This window comes from Vicugna pacos, chromosome 9 (genome assembly GCF_048564905.1).
Source record: "Vicugna pacos chromosome 9, VicPac4, whole genome shotgun sequence".
NCBI lineage: Eukaryota > Metazoa > Chordata > Mammalia > Artiodactyla > Camelidae > Vicugna > Vicugna pacos.
The window spans coordinates 25,184,763-25,207,065 of record NC_132995.1 but is presented as its reverse complement, the minus strand read 5'-3'; the positions used below and the strand labels follow the sequence as shown (position 1 = coordinate 25,207,065).

The following is a 22,303-nucleotide window of genomic DNA, read 5'->3' as shown; positions in this document are numbered from 1 at the left end:
CCAGTAAGACTACAGATAAGTATAAATATAGTTTACATATTTTTGTTATATAGTATCTCTTATTTCTTCAGCTGATTGAAAAATATAACTGCGTAAAGTAACAATACAAATTTGTGTTGATGGGCTGATAATACATAAAAATATAATTTGTGTAACAACAATAGCACAAAGGAGCAGGGAGGGAACATAGCTATATTAGAGCAAAGTTGTTATATACATCGGGTATTAAGTTGTTTTGTTAATATGCTAGTCACAATCCTCAGGGCAGCCACTAAGAAAATAGCTCAGAAAATAAATAACGAAAGAAACGACTAGGGAATTAAAATGGTATAATTGAAAGCAGTTAACAAAAGCAAGCAACGATGGAGGAGTAGAAGAGTTAAAAAGACATAGAAAACCAACAGCAAATAGCAAGCAAAAGTCCTACCGTATCAGTAATTACATTGAATGTAAATGGAATAAACACCCCTATCAAAAGGCAGAGATTGGTAGAGTGGAAAATAAAATACAACTCAACGAGGTGCTATCTACACGAGAAGCACTTTAGATTCAAAGATACAAATAAGTTGAAAGTTAAAAAAAAAAAAACTAAATTATACCATGCAAAGAGTAACTGAAAAAGAGTTGGAGTAACCATTCTAATATCAGACAAAACGAGACACGTTTTGACAAAAATTGTTACTAGAGGCAAAGAAGGACATTTTATGATAATAAAAAGGTCAATCCATAAGGAAGATATAATAACTACAAAGACATACATGCCTAAAAACAGAGCCCCCAAAATACATAATTAAGAGAAATCAATAATTCAGCAATAAATAATTGTAGACTTTATTACCCCACTTTTGATAATGTATTAAATAACTATGCAAAAGATCAATAAGAGAAAAATGACACCATAAACCAACTAAACGTAGCAGACTTGTATATAACACTCCATCCAACAACAGCTTTATACTTTAAATGGGTGATGTTTATGGTATGTGAATTATATCTCAGTAAAGCTGTTTTCTTTAAAAAGTGATGAGCTATTAATGAGCTGAGCATTTCGTTTTACATTTTTATCCTTAAAGATAAGTTCTAGCACCTAAGTTTTTAACATTTTATCATTTTAATATTTGATGAAAACATTGTGTCCAAAGATGTGTTGTTCTTTTGTTTGTTTGTTTTATCAATTTAGCTGGACAACTCAGCCAGTCAGCACACTTAGCTCTCCAACTGCCATACAATGTACTTGGTTTAGGTCGAAGTGCAAATTTTCTTGATCATCTTTATGTTGGTATTCCTCGCCCATCTGGAGAGAAGGTGAGTAAAAATTTATTTGGCTTACAATTAATCTGTTTTTAATATTCACTATACAATTATTTGAATTTGAATATTTTTATTTCCTATAAAGATTTTTTAAATTCATTGGTAGTGATCGATCTAAGCTTATGTTACATAGAGCACATCATACTTGGAAGATAGTTCTCTACCACATCTCTATAGACCTCAAGACCTGCTACCCCTCTTTCCTTATCATTTTCACCATCTAACATATCAAATGTTCTTGTTTATTGTCAGGCTCTACCTCAACTTGAATTGTTATTCCAAAGCAGCATTTGTTCATAGCACTTTGAACAGTGCCTGCTGCATAAGTATATTCAGTTAATACTTGTTCAGTTAATGAATCCATGAGACAAAAATATAGTCCTTCCCTGAAAAGATCAAGAAATGTTTGCCAATAGGAGCCCTATTTGGGGCCTAATATATGTAAATTCGGATTAAGCCACACCTAAAATTTCAGTTAATCAAAGAGTAATTAAACTTTTTCCCCTATTTATTTAGAAGAATAATTGTGTTTTTCAAGTGTACTAAATGTTAAATGTTCTTAAATTCTTTTTCCAGTCTATACGAAAACAGGAATGGACTGCAATCATTCCAAATTCTCAGCTAATTGTCATTCCATATCCTCACAGTGTTCCTCGAAGGTAATGTCCTTGCTTGAACTGAGTTTGGTAAAAATATTGTCAACTCTGAATCATGGATACAGTTACATTTCTTTGAAAACTCTCTCTACTCCTCCTGTGTTCCCATGAGTGCCATCACTTAATTTGCTTACAGCAAACCTTAAATAGCTAAACATACCTACATAAAAGGTACCTGACATTTTTCACAAAGAACAAATTTTAAACATTATTAGAAAAAACAGCAGGTTAGCTAATTAGGGATTTATACATATTCTGCTTAAATAAACTGGTCTTCAGTTTACTGGCTATAAATTCTAAAATATTCCCCACCCTGTACATTTCATACCTGTGACTCATTTACTTTGTAACTGAAAAGTTTGTACCTCTCAGACTCCCTCATCTATTTCTCTCCTCCCCTCACCCTTCTCCCCTCTGGCAACCACTTACTTATTCTTGGTATCTATAACTCTGCTTCTGTTCTGCTCTGTTTGTTCATTTGTCTTTTTAGATTCCACATATAAGTGAAATCATATAGTGTCTTTCTCTATCACTTGCATAGTATCCTCTAGGTCCATTCATGTCGTCACACATGGCAGGATTTCATTCTTTTCTATGGCTGAGTAATATTCCATTGTGTGTATGTGGGTGTGTATATACAAGAGAGAGAGAGAGAGAGATAACATCTTTTTTATCCCTTCATCTGTTGGTGGGCACTTAGGTTGCTTCCATTTATCTTGGCTACTGTAAATAATGCTGCAGTGAACATAGGGTGTGTGTATCTTTTCTAATTAATGTTTTTCATTTTCTTTGGATAAATACCAAGGTAGAAATGCTGGATCATATGATAGTTCTATTTTTAATTTTCTGGGGAATCTCCATACTATATCTATTTTAAAATGGGCAGAGGATCTGAATAGACATTTTCCCAAAGAAGACATACAGATAGCCAACAGGCTCATGAAAAGATGCTCAACAGCACTAGTCATCAGGGAAATGCAAATCAAAACCACAGTGGGATGTCACTTGACACCTGTCAGAATGGCTGTTATCAAAAAGGCAACAAATGCCAAGTACAGGCTGTACTGTTCTTTGTTAAATTTTCAGTTAGGCTATTTTAGATGATTTGCTAGAACCAACTCATGCCACCGCATGAGCTGACTGTGTGCCTCTCTTTCCAATTCTGTTCAGTGAGGTCACATTAAAATCAGCTATAACGGGACTATTTACACCATGAAAATTACCAAGTGCCAATCAGAGCCTTTTTTCTGCCAGAGAGCCAGTTTACCTGCACACCACTGGATATATTTTATGGTGGACACATGGGCTTTAGAACCAAACTAATTACTAAAACAATTTGTTTACAGCATTAAGCTTGAAATAACATCAATAAAAACAATTATAGTCTGAGTTCAGATTTTTTTAATGAGTCTATTAAAAATCTGAATTATTTAACAAAACTTATCTGTGTAAGTAAGAAACTACTTGAATTATAGTACTTCTATATTATGCAATATTGTGACATAGAACAAGTTCTTAAAATACACTGGTAAAACAAAAGACAATAAAAGGAAAATGCATTTAGCGTTATGTATGATAAGAAACCATTTGTGGCTTTAAGAAGATTATCTACATGTATACGTTTATATATGTGTAGAATATCCCTGGAAGGATATGCAAGAAACTGAGAAGAAATGATTGCTTCTGAGTGAGAAGGTGAGGGTGAGGATTCTCCAAAGGTTTTCTTACCAAAATTCCTGTATTTATGGGTTTTTTAAATCTATTTTAAAATTAGAGTTCCCCAAAAAAAATCTCATGAAAGGACTTTTTTTAAGCATAAGGTAAGTACTGAGAATAGCTAACCTCAGCTAATTAATAGTATTTGTTTTCTTAAGGTTTTCTTGCTCTTGAATTTCTAGGAAATTCTTTTATAGCCTTTATTCCATAATCTCAACATTTTTTCATGTTTCTCTTGCTGTGTCTAAAGAAATATTCTTTTCAAATTTATGTACATAATAAAAACCAAATTGATTTTAGTTTGAGGTACATTTTGAGATTTATTGACTAGAGGCTAACTTATGGATCAGTAAATTTTAATTATCCCAAAATAAGTCAATCGCTACTTGCTATTTATCAGAATGGTCTTACTTTTATTAAACTTTTAAAATGAAAATATATCCATCATCTATTTTCAGAGAGAACAAAAAGTTCTTTGTATATAACTACCTGCAGTGTTGGTGATACAGACCTCAGTTTTAGGCTTTCCGGGGTTTGCAACTGCTGTATTATGTAGACTGTTTTAGAAGAAAGAGCTAGTTCTATTTATGCTAAAGTCTGTATATTGCCATTAATGTTGAGGGACTAAAAGTGTTTTTGTAAGAAGTCACTGTAATAATGTAAACCCTCCAACATGACACTTCGCACAAGCATCTATCTATACTCATTGGACATATGGTTGTTTCACTTAGTCATAGTACATATGTGAACAGGAGTCAAAAAATAAGATATAGAAGTCTTACCAAAATCATGTAACTACACAGCCTTAGTGTTAAGGTTTACAAATTCAGCAAATCAAATAATGTAAAAACAATGTCTAAGATTGCCCAAAGTACCCCCAATACGTCTACTTAAGAATAATTCTCACAGAATCAAAAAAAAATCAAAGTATCTCATCAAAAATTCTATTCTATTTCAGTTCTCTGAGTAAAGTCTAAATTCTGCTGAATCTTCAATTAGCCCTACGTAATTTAATTGCTTTTGTTTTATTTACGATGAATGGGTAGATGGGGGATGAATTAATGAACAAATTGACTGATTCATTAATTAAAAGCTATTTTGCGTTTTGGTCTCTGTAGAATGTTGTTATTTTTAAGTTACAGTGTGTAATTTTAATTCTGTTTCTGTTTACAGCTGGAGCGCCAAGCTGTACCTTACACCAAGCAACATCGTCCTGCTTACTGCCATCGCGCTCATCGGTGTCTGTGTTTTCATCCTGGCAATAATTGGCATTTTACATTGGCAGGAAAAGGTTTGTTCATTTAAATGAAACATTAACTTTGGTTAATTTATAATAGTAACATGTTGCTCTTTAAAAACACTATATTTTCAACTTTTTCATATGACTCAGATTTTCTGATTTTTTTCAGTTCTATCCATGTCATCTTATTGATAATTTCTTTTACCCCCTTAAGTTACTAATGCCTCTTAGCAATTCCTAAAAATCATAGAAGACCGTGTAGTTTAAAACTTTGATGCTATACAGTAGTAATAAAGTGATCACCCCCAAGTCACCAGGTGTGTAGAAAAGCTTAATTAGAAGTAGTTTCATAATGGCCTAAAAAAACAATAATCATTTTTTAAAAGAGCCTGTGTCTCTTATTGATAGAACCGTGGACACTTTTTTCTGAGAATAACAACTATCTCTTTATAAAAAAAATTAGAGCAGAGAGAAGTTAAATGGTTTTCTCAAAGCTTAGGAAGTGAAACAACATCTTTTTCATCTATCAAGTACTCTGCACTAAACTTAGCTGATTTCTGGTCTTCGGTATAACACTCTAATTTTTTAAAACTCCAAAGATGTAGTCTGTCATATAATGTTTATGAGAATAAGAAAGGCTATCACATAAATTTATTAGCAGTTTAGATATAAATTGAAAAAGCTAATTTCCCTTTGTGTATGAATATATATTCAGTACATAACTAGCAGGTCCCAATGATGTTCTTCAAAAAGAGCTTCTTTGTGTCACAGAAGTATATTTTGGGGGGCACCTATTTTGTTTGGATTGTCATGCCCATGATACTCATTTTTTTGTTAACTAAAATTAGTTTTATTTTAGCTGTTAGCTTTTTTAGCTTATGTAAAAGAGAACATGTTATTTGTTCTGATAAATGTTCATAGGTTTGTTTCTCAAAAAAAATCACTCCTTTCATATAAAAATTATAACATAGAGTTACATATTCAGTTAATTTTAAGATTGCAACCTAAGAGGTAAGGTCAAAGGTGACCCTATGTTCTTTTGTCCAGAAGTGTCAGAATACAGTCTGAAGTATTACATAGCTCTAGACCTATGAAGGAAATTAATTTTATTAATTTCACAGGAGATCTGCTTACAATGTAAACATTGTGGGCTTACAATAATAATGATGCAGTGGCCAAAAACTAAAATACATATTTGTATACTGCCTCCTTTATGGTTGTGTTTCTTCTCCTGCCTTTGACCACTTCTCGTTCACCTATGCAGGCTGCTCCTTCTGACAGCGCCCACCCCAGGCCCTCTTCTATATACACTTTCCCTGCCAGTCTCATCTAAAACCAGGGCGTGAGCTCAGATATGCCCAGCCCTCGTCTCTCTCTAAAGGTCTCCCCCCATTTCCAGCTGTCGCCACGACATTTCTACCTAGATCACTTACAGGCAACTTAAAACCAGTTTTCTAAAGCTGTCTCTGTCTTCCTTCTTACTACAGGATTTAATCAGTGGCCCTACTGATTCTGCCCCCATAGAATCTCTGCAGCTGGCTCCACTTCTGAATTCCTCATACCAGTGCTTTGACTTAGTTCAGCTCCTTTTTATCTCCCGCCTGCCCTCCCAGATTCCATTCTCTCCCCTTTCACTCCATTGGTCACAGTGCTGCCAGATTGCTATTGTCGTTAAGTTAGTCCTAATCATGTCACTCTTCTGCTCAGGAACCTCTAGTGACTACCCCTGCCGAAACTGTGTCAAGCCCTGAGCCTAGCCTTCGTGGCGCTTGCATGCCGCTCCACCGCGTGCACCTCTCCAGCCTCTCATGCCATGCTCCTGCCAGCCCTCCATGACTGCTCCTGTTCTTCCCCCATCGCATCGCCCATGTCCCTCCCTTCCATTTCTCTAAGTACTGTCTCTTCAGAGTTTTTCCTCGCCTCATGCCAACCTAAAACTAATCTCTCTCAGAATATTGGTAACATTTTTCACTTTTAATCCTGAAATACAGTTATTTGGTATGTTTTGCTTTTTTCGTTCTAGGCTTTAGTAAATTCCTTGAGAACAAGATACAAAACTGAGGGTTTTTTTAATCCCTCAAAATTTCAAGCACAGTACTTTGCTGGGAGCAGAGGATCAATAAATTTATGCAAAATCAATAGGTTAACCACAAAATACTTAATGTACTTGGTTAGTTCAGATTCCCATATTTACATCAGTGTTAAGAATGGGCAAAATGTAATAGTTGATTCCATTCTTAGAAAAATCTGTTTACTCCTGCTTTCAAATAAATAATAAATAGCAAACTAAGCATTTAAGAAACATTTCTTGATGGTTTTCTAAATTCAATTTAGTGGGTCATTAATTACAAAATAGCTACTGTAAACTACAAAAATATTTCATAAGATTATTGTACAAAAAAACATACCTTTTATCTACTAATTGCTTTTAATTTACCATTTTGTATTTCAGAAAGTCTTTTCTTCACATTTTCCTATTGCTTATAAACTAGTCTAAAATTCTTTTTCAGAAAGCAGATGATAGAGAAAAGCGACAAGAAGCCCATCGATTTCACTTTGATGCTATGTGACTTGCCTTTAATATTGCATAATGGAGCATCTATTCACTTGATTAATTGAAATACTAAACTTGGCTTATAGAAGAAAATAGGGGATTTCAAATATTATTTATAAATGATGCATCCCTTGATAATTATTGGAAAGTATTCAAATAAATATGGTCTGAATGTGTTACAAGGTCTTTTTTTAAAGCACTTTGTATATAATAATTTGGGTTCTTTTTTCAATTGTGCTGTACATTTTTGTTCCTTTGTGGAATGTGTTGCATGTACTCAGGTGTTTTACGTATTTATAATCTTATTAGAATACTGATGATGGAAAAGACATGTGTAAATAAAAATACTTAAATGAACAGGGTTTTTTGTGGTCCACTTGAATTGGTCTTGCTTCTTATTCTAATGATGCAAATTATAGCTTTGTGAATGTATCACAGATAAAGTTGTTAACTCTTCACCTTCATCACAGCAGGTGAGGGGTCCCTCACTGCTGGCGTACAATATAGTGATTTGGTACTCTGACTTTGGAATCACAGTCAGACTTGCCTTAAACTCCTGGTTACCCCACTTACTAGCTGTTTGACCTTGGCTAATTACTTAACCTTTGTAAGCCTCAGTTTTCTTATTTATAAACAGGGCTAATGTTACTACTTTTTTGAGTTTCTTTATACATTAAATGGAGTGATGTATGGAAAGTACCTAGCTTGGTGCCTGGCACAGAGTAAGTGTTCAGTAAGTGTCAGTGACCATTACTACTATTTTTTAATCTTTTTACAGACTTCTACAGTTAATTATCAAAATGTATAGACTTGATAGAATTTTATTTTCAGGTATAAGGAAATCACAGTCTTTGAAAAATCTAAATTCTTGGTGGTTGCCACCCTATATAAAGATTTATTTAAAAAAAGATTTATTATTTGCTTATATTAACTAAAAAATATATCAATATACCCTCCAAGAATTGATGTGCCCTAATAATTTTCATTTGAACACTGATCTTAATCATGTGATAATGAAGAGCATTTGATTTCTTGAAAGGAAACTGCTGAAGATAGTATCTGAGAATGCAAATCTTGAATCACATTTCTATTCTCAAAAGCTTTTAAGAGTCCATAATTTACATTCAAACTTCAGTGCAAATTTTTTGAACTTCACTTCACCAAAAAGTTACTTTAGGACTTACATGTAAGATTGGGAAAAAACTGTATCAGTGTTAATAATTTTCTAATATGAAATAGACATGTGATGGCTATAAAACAAAAATTTATCTGAAAACAACTAATTTCCTTCTTCATGTTATTTTTTCCTTCACAGTTCACTGAGAATGGCATGTGTACAAGTGGTGTACTTTGTGTATCTAAGCATGTTAATATGTCTTCTTAATAAACATTCTGTATTGAAACAAAATATTTTGATGAGTGTGTAAATAATTACTTTGGAGCATGATGAGCCTTAGAGGATATGAGGTCTAACTCACTTATCTGGAAAGAGGTAAAGTGACCTGCCTCTCAGGACAAGATAGGCATCTTCTGACTACAGTACCCAGTTAAATTCACTGAACATTTATCAACCCACAACACCATATCAGGCACCATTCCACACTCTCCCTAAAGACGGTTAGACTTAGTATCTATCAACTGAGGCAGCACGAATTTTAAAACTCATTTGTAGTCAGGGTCTATGAGGAGTAGCATTACAGGCAAATAAAATGTTAATGACAATTAAAAATACAATCAGTGACTAAGCTGTGTTTCTGTACCTTGATACTAACCTTCAGTGCCACATCAGTGTCATTTATTAAGGGGCAGCAGGTGAAAAATGTGTCACAACATTGAGAATCAAATACAGTTGAGCCTTGAACAAAATGGGTTTGAACTGTGCAAGTCCACTTTTAAGTGGGTTTTTTCAATAAATATGTATTACAGTACTGCATGATTGGTTGAATCCACAACCAATCTGGAATCTCAGATACAGAGGGCCAACAGTAAAGTTATACTCATATTTTCAACTGCACAGAAGGTCGGCATCCCTAACCCCCACATTGTTCAAGAGCCAACTGTATAAAGACCCTTCAATTAATTTAGTGGAAAGAGCACAAGACTCTGAGGTCAGACTAACTGGGATTCAGAGCCTAACTCTCCCATTTTGTGACCTTTAGTCGGCTGCTTTACCTCTTTGAGCTTTGGTTTCTTCATCTGTAAAACAAGGGTAGTAAGGGATACCTACCCTAAAAGACTGTTTTGAGTCTTAAATGGCAATATGTGCATAGAGGTACTTGATCAGTGCTGGTTCTTTTTTTCCTCCCATTTCCCATTGCATGAAAAACAGTAACATTTTCTGACTCTCTTCCACCCACCTGTACTTCTGTAATCCTCCTCCTTTTGGGAATTAGCGGGAGTAATTAAGACTTTAATAATAATTTTGAAGATAAAAATTACAGTACAGACATATCTTATCTTACTATGCTTCACTTTGTTGCATTTCACAAATACTGATTTTTTTTTTAACAAACTGAAGGCTTGTGGCAACTCGCATTGAGCAAGTCTATTGGTACCATTTTTCCAACAGCATTGGCTCACTTGATGTCTCTGTGTCACATTTTGATAATTTTCAGAATATTTCAAATTTTTAAATTATTGTATTTGTTATAGTGATATGTGATCAGTGATTTTTTTTATTTTATTGAGTTTTAGTCAGTTTACAATGTTGTATCAATTTCCAGTGTAGAGCACAATTGTTCAGTCATACATGAATATACATATATTCATTTTCATATTCTTTTTCACCATGAGCTACTACAAGATCTTGTATATATTTCCCTGTGTTATACAGTATAAGCTTGTTTATCTATTCTATATATACCTGTCAGTATCTACAAATCTCAAACTCCCAGTCTGTCCCTTCTGATCCCCCTCCCCCCTGGCAACCACAAGTTTGTATTGTATGTCTGTGAGTCTGTTTCTGTTTTATATTTAAGGTCATTTGTCTTTTTTTTGTCTTTTTTTTTTTTTTTTAGATTCCACAAATGAGTGATATCATGTGGTATTTTTCTTTCTCTTTCTGGCTTACTTCACTTAGAATGACATTCTCCAGGAACATCCATGTTGCTGCAAATGGTATTATGTTGTCATTTTTTATGGTTGACATTGTATAAATATACCACAACTTCTTTATCCAGTCATCTGTTGATGGACTTTTAGGTTGTTTCCATGTCTTGGCTATTGTAAATAGTGCTGCTATGAACATTGGGGTCTTTTTACATTAGGGTTCCTTCTGGATATATGCCCAGGAGTGGGACTACATACAGTAAGTCTATTTTTAGTCTTTTGAGGAATCTCCATACTGTTTTCCACAGTGGCTGCACCAAACTGCATTCCTACCAACAGTGTAAGAGGGTTCCCCTTTCTCCACAGCCTCTCCAGCATTTATCACTTGTGGACTTTTGAATGATGGCCATTCTGACTGGTGTGAGGTGATACCTCATTGTAGTTTTGATTTGCACTTCTCTGATAATTAGTGATATTGAGCATTTTTTTCATGTGCCTATTGGTTATTCATATGTCTTCCTTAGAGAATTACTTGTTTAGGTCTTCTGCCCATTTTTGGATTGGGTTGTTTGTTTTTTTCTTATTAAATCATAAGAGCTGTTTATATATTCTGAAGATCAAGCCTTTGTCAGTTTCATCTTTTGCAAATATTTTCTCCCATTCCATAGGTTGTCTTTTTTTTGCTTATGGTTTCCTTTGCTGTGCAAAAAGCTTATAAGTTTAATTAGGTCCCATTTGTTTATTTTGCTTTTATTTCTATTACTTCGGTAGATTGCCCTAGGAGAAGTTTGCTGAGATGTATGTAAGGTAATGTTTTGCCTATGTTTCCTTCTAAGAGATTTATTGTGAATTGTCTTATATTTAAGTCTTTGGTCCATTTTGAGTTTATTTTTGTGTATGGTGTGAGGGAGTGTTCTAGCTTCATTGATTTCCATGCTTCTTGGCAATTCTCAGTCTTTTGTGGTTCCATATAAGTTTTATTATGATTTGTTCTAGTTCCGTGAAATATGTCCTGGGTAATTAGATAGGGATTGCATTAAATCTGTAGATTGCCTTGGGCAGTATGACCGTTTTAACAATAATGATTCTTCCAATCCAGGAGCATGAGATATCTTTCCATTTTTTTTTAAGTCTTCTTTAATTTCCTTAATCAGTGTTTTATAGTTCACCATGTATAAGTCTTTCACCTCCTCGGTTAGATTTATTCCTAGGTATTTTATTACTTTGGGGTCTATTTTTTAAAAGATTGTTTACTTTCTTTTCCTGTTGATTCATCATTAATGTAAAGAAATGCAACTGATTTTTGTATATTAATCTTGTAACCTGCTACCTTGCTGAATTCTTTTACCAGTTCTAGTCCTTTTTTTGTGGAGCTTTTAGGGTTTTCTATATATAGTATCATGTCATCTGCATATAGTGACAATTTTACCTCTTCTTTTCCAATTTGGATCCCTTTTATTTCTTTCTCTTGCCTGATTGCTGTGGCTAGGACTTCCAAGACTATGTTGAATAGGAGTGGTGAGAATGGACAACGTTATCTTCTCCCAGATTTTAGTGGGAAGGTTTTGAGTTTTTCACCATTGAGTACTATGCTGGCTGTAGATTTATCATAAATAGCTTTTATTATGTTGAGATATGTTCCCTCTATACCCACTTTGGTGAGTTTTTATGTGATCAGTGATTTTTTATGTTACTATTGTAACTGTCTTTTTGTTTTGCATTTTTAAGGTATATACATTGTCCTCAAAAGGACATAATGCTATTGCATAATGCTATATTGTATAGACTACAATGTAGTATAAACATAACTTTTATATACACTGGGAAACCAAAAAATTTAGGTAGCTTGCTCTACTGTGATACTCATTTTATTGCGGTGGTCTGAAACCAAACCCACAGTATCTCCAAGATATACCTATACTTGTAAGCACTTTAAATGCATTGTTGTTAACACCATTTACCTGGACTAGTCCTTTGTATTTCTCCATTTATTAGTCAAAAAACTGTATTTTCAGAAACTTAATTCTCAAAATAGTTTCTCATGCCTGGAAGCCTTCAGGATTAAAGGTAACAACTTACAAACACTTTCTATACCCATCCCACTCTTGATAAGGAAAGGTAGGGACCTATTATGGGTAGATATACCTAGATATTCACCCACAAATTAAGTATCCCTACAAATCTATGAAGCGCATCTCTACTCAGGGCTGTTGTTACTAAACCATCAAAGGTAAAATGATCTTGGCTTCATAGATAAAGCTTTTTCATACAAAGAAATCCTATAGCAAAATGTTTCAAGATAAAGGCAAAATAAGATCACCAAGATGAATTAAGAGATCTTAGATTTATACATGGGTCCAGTGGATTCCTATGGTAATTGCAAAAGAATAAGTTTTATTCTATGTTTTAAAAAATAATTTTTCTTTTGTTCTTTAGAAGACCTCTAAGAAAGGATAAAAGGAAATATTAATCTTTACAAATAGCTAGAACTAATTACTTAAAAAAAGAAACTCAAAAACTTGAACTGTGTCCAAGAGACCATGATTGTATGCTGAGGATTAAGCTAGGATACTTACGGGCCAACGCCTCAGTATAAAGGTGAACTAAAGTTAACCAACCCCTGTGAGGACTTGCAGCCTAGCTTTACATCACCTGATCAGTTATTTTAAAAGACTAATAGATTAGGGAGTGCTTTTGATCAATACCTGTACAGAAGAAAGGAAGGAAGCAAGACTGGGCAGAGGCTAAAAGCAAGCTGTGATGCATTCTCAGTGGAGCGAGAATGGGATGACCTCGTCTATCTCCTACCTGTCCTCAGTTAGGGTAAGAAACTGGGCCTTTATACCCCCACATTCATCAGTTATCAGCTATAGGCTGCCCAAAGAGCCTCTATCAAGAAAAACAAAACAGGCACAAATAATCAATATCAGAAATGTGAAAGGAGATCTAACTACAGATAATGTATATATTAAAAACAGGAAGATGTTACAATTTTATACTAACAAATTTGAAAGTTTTTAACAAAATTGACCAATTCCTATGAAAACATCACTAAAACAGATTCAAACAGAAGCCCTGACTACTCCTCTGGTAGTTGCTATAATGTGGTGTCCAGATCCTCCTTCAAGAGAAAGGACTTACTATCCTACTTCCTGGGAATGCCTTCAGTAGTCAGCTGTTAGCCCCCTCTGGGGACTGCCTCAGCTGAAAAGAGCAGACGCAGCTAAGATCATTCCACTCCTCTTAATGTAAAAATCCTCTATGTGTATAAATAAACTAAATAGATAAAGCAAAAACAGACGCATATGGAGAAACAGACACACCACGATTTAGATTGGAAGTGTCAACACTCCTCTACAGTGACTGATAGAGAAAGTAGGCAGAAAAATCAGAAAGCTTAGCGATAACCTGAAAAGCACTACCAATCAATCAGCTTAACCTAATGGGTATTTATAAAACACTCCAACAACAGCGAAGCAGAATCGTTTTATGTGTACATGGAACATTCACTGAGATAGACCTTACTCTGGGCTATAAAACAAACTTCACCAAATTTAAAAGAGGAGAAAGCATACAACAATCCTCAGACTAAAATTGGACTAATATTTGGAAATTAATTAACTTTAAAATAACCATGGAGTCAACAAGGAAGTCTCAAAGGAATTTAAAGTTTTTTAACCAAATAAAAATAAAAATACAACATAAAATTTTTAGGAGAAAGAGAAAGCAGTGCTTAAAGGGAAATGTATAGTGTTAAATGCATATATTAACAAAGAACAAAATCAAAAAACAGTAACCTAGGCTTCCACCTTAATAAACTAGAAACAAAGATCAAATTAAACCTAAGCAAACAGAAAATAGAAGAAAATGACTACAGCAGAAATCAATGAAATTAAAAGGTGGTTCTTTGAAAAGATCAATAATATTGATATACTTCTAACCAGGCTGACCAGGAGAAAAAAGGAACAGACATATAATCAACATAATTAACAAAAGAGAACATATCACTACTGCCCTCATAGATATTAATGGCATAATAATAAAAAAATACTAGGAACAAAGCTATGCTCATGAATTCAGTAAGTTAGATAAAATGGATGGATCCATTTCTTAAACGATACAAACTACCAAAACACACTCAACCGGAAATCAATAAACCCCATATCTATTTTTAAAAGTTAAATTTTTATATTAAAAAACAAATCTTCCACAAAAGAAAACCCAATGGAACAGAAGGGCTCACTGACAAATTTTACAAACATCTAAGAAATAATACCTGTTCTACACAGTATCTGGAAGAAAAAGAAGAGGAAGGAATCCTCACAATTCTTTTCATAAGGTCAATATTTCCCTAATGTCAAAACCAGAAAGAGACATTACACAAAAAACTACAGGCCAATAGCCCTCAAAACATAGATGCAGAAATCCTCTAGAGAGCATTAGCAGATTGTGTGCAGAAACACATAGAAAGATAATACAGCATCACCAAGTGGGTTTCATCCCAGAATGCAAGACGAATTCACTATTTGAAGGGGGGAAGAAAGCAACGTAATTTACCATGTTATTAAATCAGAAAAACCATCTTATCCTCTCAATAGACACAGAAAGATATGACAAAATCTAACATTCACTCCTGATTTTAAAAAAGAAAACTGGGGAAGGGCTAAATTAGGAGTTTAGGATTAACATATACAGACATTACTATATATAAAATAGATAAACAAGAAGGATCTACTGTGTAGCACAGGGAACTATATTCAACATCTTGCAATAAACTATAATGGAAAAGAATCTGAAAAAGAATATATGTATATGTACAATCAAATCACTTTGCTATATACCCAAAACTAACACAAAATTGTAAATCAACTATAATTCAATTTTTTAAAAAACTAAGCAAACTGTTAATAGAACTTCCTTAACCTAGTAAAGGGCATTAGTAAAAACATTAGTTAAAAAGAAAAACTACAGCTAATACATATTTCATTGTGAGAGACTGAATGCTTTCCCTCTTAAGATTAGGCACAAGGCAAGGATGTCCTTTCCCACTGATGCTTTCAACATTGTACTAAACCTTAAGTAGAGTAGTAAGTTAAGAAAAGGAAATAAAAGACATATAATTGGAAAGTGAGAAATAAAATCATCCCTATTAGTAGATGACATAATAGTCTAGAAAATCTATACACACACACACACACACACACACACACAAAACCCTCGTAGAACTAAGTGAATTCAGCAGGTTCAGCATGATAGAAGGGCAACACAAAAAAATCAACCATATTCCTATAGAAATGCAATGAGCAACTGCAAATTGAAAATTTTAAAATATCATTTAAAATAGATCCAAAAATAAAATTCTTATGTATAAATATAACAAAGTGTGTGTAAGATCTGTATGCTGAAAACTATAAAGTAGTGATGAAAGAAATCAAGGAAGACTTAAATGTAAGTACACTGTGTTCATGGATTGGAAGATTCAACCTAGTCAAGTTGTCAGTACTCCCCAAAGTGATCTATAGATTTAATAACATCCCTATCAAAATCCCAGCAGGAGTTTTTGTGGACATAGACAAGATTACTGTAAATGTATATGAAAAAGTAAAAGAACCAGTACTATAAAACAATTTTGAAAAAAGAAGTCAAAGTTGAAGGAATCAAATTACCTGATTTTAAGACTTATAAAGCTATAATAATCAGGATAGTGTGGTACTGGAAGAAAGACATAGATCAACGGAACAAAACAGAAAGTTCAGAAATAAACCCACACAAATATAGCTATTTGATCTTGACAAAAGTGTAAAAGTAATTCAGTGGAAGACAGTCTTTTCAACAAAAAGTGTTAAAAGAATTGGTCATCCCTGTGCAACGAAAAAAAGAACTTAACCTAAACCTCATAAATTTGTACAATTAACTCAAAATGGATCATAACCTTAAATGTAAAACATAAGACTATCAAACTGTTAGAAAAAAATGAGAGAATATCATCATGAACTGTGTAAGGCAAAAAGTTCTTAGAAATGACTAAAGGAAAAAAATTGACGAATTTGACATCATGTAAATTTAAAAACTTTTTTTTTTTGCCAAAAACACTTTCAAAAGAATGGACAAAGAAATTATTTGCAAATCACATATTCAACAACAGACTTGAATCCAGAATGTATAAAGAACTGCAAGAACTCAACAGTACATAAACAAATAACCCAATTTAAAAGTGGTCAAGAACTTGGACACTTCACCAAAGGAGATATATAAATGGCAACTAAGCTCATGAAAAGATACTTAACATCAACAGCCATTAGGGAAATGAATACTAAAACCATGAAAAGATGCTACTACACACCTATCATTGTACAAATAAACTTGCATTTGTTTCAGTTTTACTAAACAGGTTTAAACATAAACAGCTCTCCTTTCAAAACAGGATTTGGGCTTTTAAGAAAAAGACACCATATCTGTTAGCAGTGTTATTCTAAGAACTACAACCAGGACCTTTCTTAGTTTTTCACAATCAAATGAAAGTAACTGGATGATCAGAAATTTTCCTGATAAAGTTGAAATACTTAAGTACTGGAAGTAGGTAATATTTCATAAAAATTTTCTTGCTTTGGAATTAGGCTAAGCAGAAATTTGGAAACAAGTTTAGATGACATTGTTACTGAAAGAACTGGTTTTAACTCCCTGCAGACAACTCTGCTTCAATACCATTAACACAGGGATAATTTTGGTTCGTGAGTGTATAGACTGAACTGTGTCCCCTCAAAATGCATTTGTCGAAGCTCTAACCCATAATGTGATTGTATCTGGAGACAGGACCTTTAAGGATGTAATTAAGGTTAAAGAGGTCACAAGAGTAGGACCTTAATGCAATCTGACTGATGTCCTTATAAAAAGAAAAGACAAGAGGAGTTTGTGGAGCACAGAGGAAGGGCCATTTGAAGTCACAAGAAGAAACTTGCATCTCCAAGCCAGGAACAGAAGTCTCCCCCAAAACCACCTCTATCAGCACCCTAATCTTGGACTTCTAGCTTCCAGAACTGTGAGCAAATAAATTTTTACTGTTTACTGGATGGCTATCCAGTCTGTGGTATTTTGTTATGACAGCCCAAGCTGACTAATTCAATGAACTTAAAACTTTAAAATTTTCTTTTCCTTCCCTAAAAAAGCCTACAGTTGTATTAACAACACTAAAATCTTCATACACTGAGATATATGATTTTGTTTTTCACTAAGTTTCTCCATCAGTGTAGCCATATCTGCACACTGTAAGAAAGGCAGAGTGAGACTCCTAATTTTTTTTACTACAAATAGATTTTCTGTACACCAGACTTGTTATGTGTAAATTCCTATATTTTCCTTAGTTATGGTATATCTCTGTATTAGTTTCCTCAGGCTGCCATAACAAAATAACATAGACTGGGTAAGTAACATTCATTTCCTCACGGGTCTGAAGGCTGGAAGTCCCAGATCCAGGCTCCAGCCAATTTGGTTCCTGGCTTGCAGGCTGCTGTTTTCTCACCAGGTCTTTTCCACATGCTTTGTGCTCTCTGCTGTCTCTTCTTATAAGAAACTAATTCCTACAAGGTCCGGGTCCCACCCTTATGATTTCATATAACCGTGGAGGCCTCATCTCCAAATACAGTCACACTGGGGCAGTGGTGGGGGGAAGGGGTAAAATGTCAACATGTGAATTTTGAGAGAAACAAACATTCAGTCCACAACAATCTCTAAACATAACAACCTGCCTTTCTAGGCTATCACTTAATAAAATGTTACAGCTCCCAAACTCCAGCAAGAAAGAAAGATAGCAAAAATCTTTTTGGTACATAAACACTGAGATAAAATGCAGCATGTTTAAAGTACGTCGATGCTACACATCACCGTTCAAGTGCGACAGGAGACTTGGTCGGAGAAAACTAAATATAAACAACAGGAATGATCTGTGAGGAGCTGGAGAAGCTTGACCTCTGCCCAAAAGATGAGGCAGGAAGCCCTCAATCACCTGGGCACTGGCAGGTAATCTGGGAACAGACTGGGTGCTACTGGGTGGTCTTCCGGGGAAATAATAATTCAAATACAGAACTCCCCGGCTGAGAGAGAGGCAAACTGCTTTCCTTTTGATTTAGTTAACATATGGCCACACAGTAGTCTCAGCTGTGAGCTGTGCTTTACCACATTCCTTGGAAAATCCACTACAATTACACTAGTACATCCAAAAGATAGGTGTCTTAAACGGGAGCCACAAAATGAACATTCTCAATCCACTCCCATACTAGAGGAGAAAGGATTTATTAGGTTTCATCAAAATGGTATACCACTAAGAGCTACTGGGCTAAATGAAGAGTGAGTGCCGTGCACTTTTGAATTACTACGGTTGCTCTAATTGCTCCCCTTTTATTATTTCCTCAACTCACCTGCCAGATTAATCTTTCCAGAACTCCATTGCTCCACTATTAAAAAAAAAACTGCCTCTGGCTTCCTGAATCAAGTACAAACTGCTCTGCCTAGCATTCAAGCAAGAATCTCCACAATCAAATAAATGCTGGAGCAGGTGTGGAGAAATGGGAACCCTCCTACACTGTTGGTGGGAATGTAAACTGGTGCAGCCACTGTGGAGGACAGTATGGTGGTTCCTTAAAAACTGAAAATAGACTTGCCATGTGATCCAGTGATCCCACTCCTGAGCATATATCCAGAGAAAAATGTAATTCAAAAACACACATGCACCCCAATTTTCACAGCAGCACCATTTACAATAGCCAAGATATGGGAACAACCCAAATGTCCATCAACAGATGACTGGATAAAGAAGCTGTGGTATATTTATACAATGGAATACTACTCAGCCATAAAAAAGAATAAAATAATGCCACTTGCAGCAACATGGATGGACCTGGAGATTGTCATTCTAAGTGAAGTAATCCAGAAAGAAAAATTCCATATGATATCACTTATATGTGGAATCTAAAAAAAAAAGGACACAAATGAACTTATCTACAAAACAGAAACAGACAGACACAGAGAACAAATTTATGGTTACCAGAGGGTAAAGGGAGGAGTGGGAAGGGGTGAACTGGGAGTTTGAATACTGCATCTCTTTAGGAGTGATGGAAATGTTAACTATCTTGGTTGTGGTGGTGGTTTCACTGGTGTATACATCTATCAAAATTCATCAAATTATACATCTAAAATATGTGTAGTTTACTATACAGGAACCATAGCACAATAAAGTTTTTAAAAAATAAAGAATCTCTATAATCACAGTCCATCATATTCAATATTATGTTCACTACCAAACACAACTCTGGCCCCAAATGTGATGCTCACCCCTGCTCCTTGTCTGCTGTGAAAGCTCTTCCACCCTCTCTCCTCTCCACTTGACATCCACAGCCTTTCCATTCTTTGTGTGTCACCACCTCATTCATGAAGCGTTCTCTGATGACATCACACAAACATAGATTCTGCCTTCAGTCAACAACTACACATGAAGAACCACTATGCCTGAAGCTGAGAGGCTCCTTCCTCCCAATTCATTTGATCCATCATTGTCTGGGACTTAGATTTAATACTCTTATTACTGTTCTTTATTATATTTGTGGAAAAGGCTCTTAAATATTTTACTAGTTGGTTGCATGCAATCTCAGCTTAACTGTAGGTGATCTGTCCTTAGGAAACCCAAATATACACGTCTTGTGTATGTTCCACAGCATCTTGTGTATGCTCCTTGGTAAAGGGCCAAATACCTTGACATTAATTAATGTTCAATGTTTTCACTTGTAAACCTTGTTAATACTAACTTTTGTAGGGACAGAAGGAAAGAATTTTTTCAGTTGCCACACATTGTCTTGTTAGACAAATATTGATGGAGTTCTCACTATGGGTAAGATACAGGCACAAAGATTCCATCTATAATGGTAGGGCCTGAATCTTGGATGTTTCCGCAGCACTTATCACTGTGCTTTTCCACACATAGTTAATACTCAATAGGTATGTGTTAAGTGGATACACGAATGTAGCCTCCTTGCCCTCAAGCAACTTATATTTTAATAGTGGGGGTAAATGAGACACAAGTGATGAACAAATAAACAAGTAGATGGGCAAGGTAATTTCAGAGCGCGATAATCACTATGGAGTAAATGGAACAGGAGAATTAACACCACATACTATGCAGTTGTTTGCGATTCTGGAGATTTTTTTCAACGGAGTCAAACGACCCCATCAGCATGGCTTACTGGTAAAGAGGGCATTCTCTGGAGGCAGATTTCCAGGGTTCACCACCCGGCCTCCCTCACTCGCTCGCTGTGTGGCTCAGGACGAACAACTTAGCCTTCCTGGCCTCGTTTCCCCGGCCTCTGACAGTACCGCTCATGAGGTGAATCAAGCATTACGAAGAGTTGATTCCAAACACGTAGGGTTTGGCACTGGTCCTGGCAATCTGGGTTGCGGTAGGTGAGCGTTAGTAATCGCCACCGTCGGTCTTTAACTCACCCGCACTAATGGCAGGTGAGAACCTCAGACCCACTCTGTCCTGAGCCCCGCCCAGATCCGCGCCCCCACCCCCATCCCCGGCCCAGACGCTGGGCAGTCGAGCTGGACTGATCTGGGCAGTTTTGACCTTGAATTGAGGTCCTAGGAGGCCGAGGGGTCAGTGCCCCCTTTCCTCCTGCGAGGGCGGACAGAGGTGGGCAGGCGGACCCGGGCTGCCGAGGTGGGAGGGCGGTGAGCTCCCGTCCCTCCCTCAGGCTGGAGGCCTCGAGGGCTCAATCCCGCTCACCCCGCGCCCAGCGGCCGCGGGGAGCGAGCCGGGCTCTCCCTTCGGCGCCGGCCTCTCCGAGCCGCGGCTCACGGCCCAGCGCCGGCTACACAGCGGCGCCCCAGACCCCCTCGCCCCGCCCCAAGCTAACGGTCGCCGGCCCCGCGCACCGCCCACCCAGGGTGCGAGGCCGCGGGCGGGCTCGTCAGGCGATTGGCCGGGAGGGGTGCGAGGGGCACGCGGGCGGGGGCACGCGGGCGGGGCGGGGGGCGGGCACCTGCGCGCAGGCGGCGCGGCCGGCACGCGGCGCTCGCGCTCCCTGCTTAAATGAGCCTGGGCTCCCCGCGCCCGCCACTTCAGCGGGGCCAGCGCCGTGGCTGCAGGCGGAGCGGCCGCTGCCAGTTCCGTCGCTCGCGTCCGCGCTCCTCCGCCCCGGGGCGGTCGATGGGACGGCGCGCCGCGGAGAAGGAGGCGGCGCCCGTCGGGGGGCTAGGGCAGCGCGGGAGCCTGCCCGGCGGCTTGGGCATGGAGGGCCGCAGGACCTGAGCCCTGCCCCGCGGGGAGCAGCCCAGTAGCCGGCGATGGGGGCCGAGCGGGGCTGCCGCCTCGCCGGGCCGTGAGTGCCGCGCCTCCGCTGCCGCCTCTTCGCCGCCGCCTTGGCCCCTCTTGAAGCGCCGAGCCGCTCGGGAACATGGCCCTGGAGCAGCTCTACTCGGTCCTCAAAGGTAAGCGGCCGGGGCCGCGGACGGCGCCCCCTGCGGGCGAGACCGGCGTCTTCGCGTCCCTGCCCGGCGCTGGGAGCCCGACGCGCCCCTTTGTCTGGCGCGAGCAGACGGCGGAGCCCCGGTGCCCGCCCGGATCGACTCGCTCCCGGAGCGCTTCTCCCCGGCCCTCTGTGTTTCTGGCAGGCCGTGGCGGGGGACGGGGAGCGCATCGGGACGCGGTGGCCCCCGGGGCCCTCCGAGCTGTGCCCTCGTGCCTCTTCCTCGGAATTCCGTACATCGCTTTGCAAAGTTGTAGGGTTC

General features: G+C 37.3%; 2 protein-coding genes and 2 long non-coding RNA genes across 5 annotated transcripts in view; 2 read left to right on the top strand and 2 right to left on the bottom strand.

Moving 5' to 3' along the window:
- ITFG1 (integrin alpha FG-GAP repeat containing 1) overlaps nt 1-8,756 on the top strand; it is a 204,988-nt gene extending 196,232 nt beyond the window's left edge. The window contains exons 15-18 of the mRNA XM_006207867.3: nt 1,181-1,305; nt 1,888-1,970; nt 4,857-4,974; nt 7,434-8,756. Of these exons, the coding sequence (XP_006207929.2) occupies nt 1,181-1,305; nt 1,888-1,970; nt 4,857-4,974; nt 7,434-7,493 (386 nt within the window). The 3' untranslated portion in view covers nt 7,494-8,756. The remainder of the gene's footprint in view (nt 1-1,180; nt 1,306-1,887; nt 1,971-4,856; nt 4,975-7,433) is intronic.
- On the bottom strand, nt 1,047-19,923 carry LOC140698114 (uncharacterized). The gene is made up of 2 exons (XR_012075577.1): nt 19,853-19,923; nt 1,047-1,294 (listed from the first exon to the last, which is right to left on the bottom strand). It is a non-coding gene; the product is annotated as an uncharacterized lncRNA (long non-coding RNA).
- Nucleotides 19,924-20,538: 615 nt separating this feature from the next.
- Nucleotides 20,539-21,339, bottom strand: LOC140698451 (uncharacterized). The gene is made up of 2 exons (XR_012076238.1): nt 21,141-21,339; nt 20,539-20,960 (listed from the first exon to the last, which is right to left on the bottom strand). It is a non-coding gene; the product is annotated as an uncharacterized lncRNA (long non-coding RNA).
- Nucleotides 21,340-21,630: 291 nt separating this feature from the next.
- The window catches only part of NETO2 (neuropilin and tolloid like 2), a 52,994-nt gene continuing 52,321 nt past the window's right edge, over nt 21,631-22,303 (top strand). For both annotated transcript variants that reach the window (XM_072967299.1, XM_006207869.3), the window contains exon 1: nt 21,631-22,003. In XM_072967299.1, the coding sequence (XP_072823400.1) occupies nt 21,970-22,003 (34 nt within the window). In that variant the 5' untranslated portion in view covers nt 21,631-21,969. The remainder of the gene's footprint in view (nt 22,004-22,303) is intronic.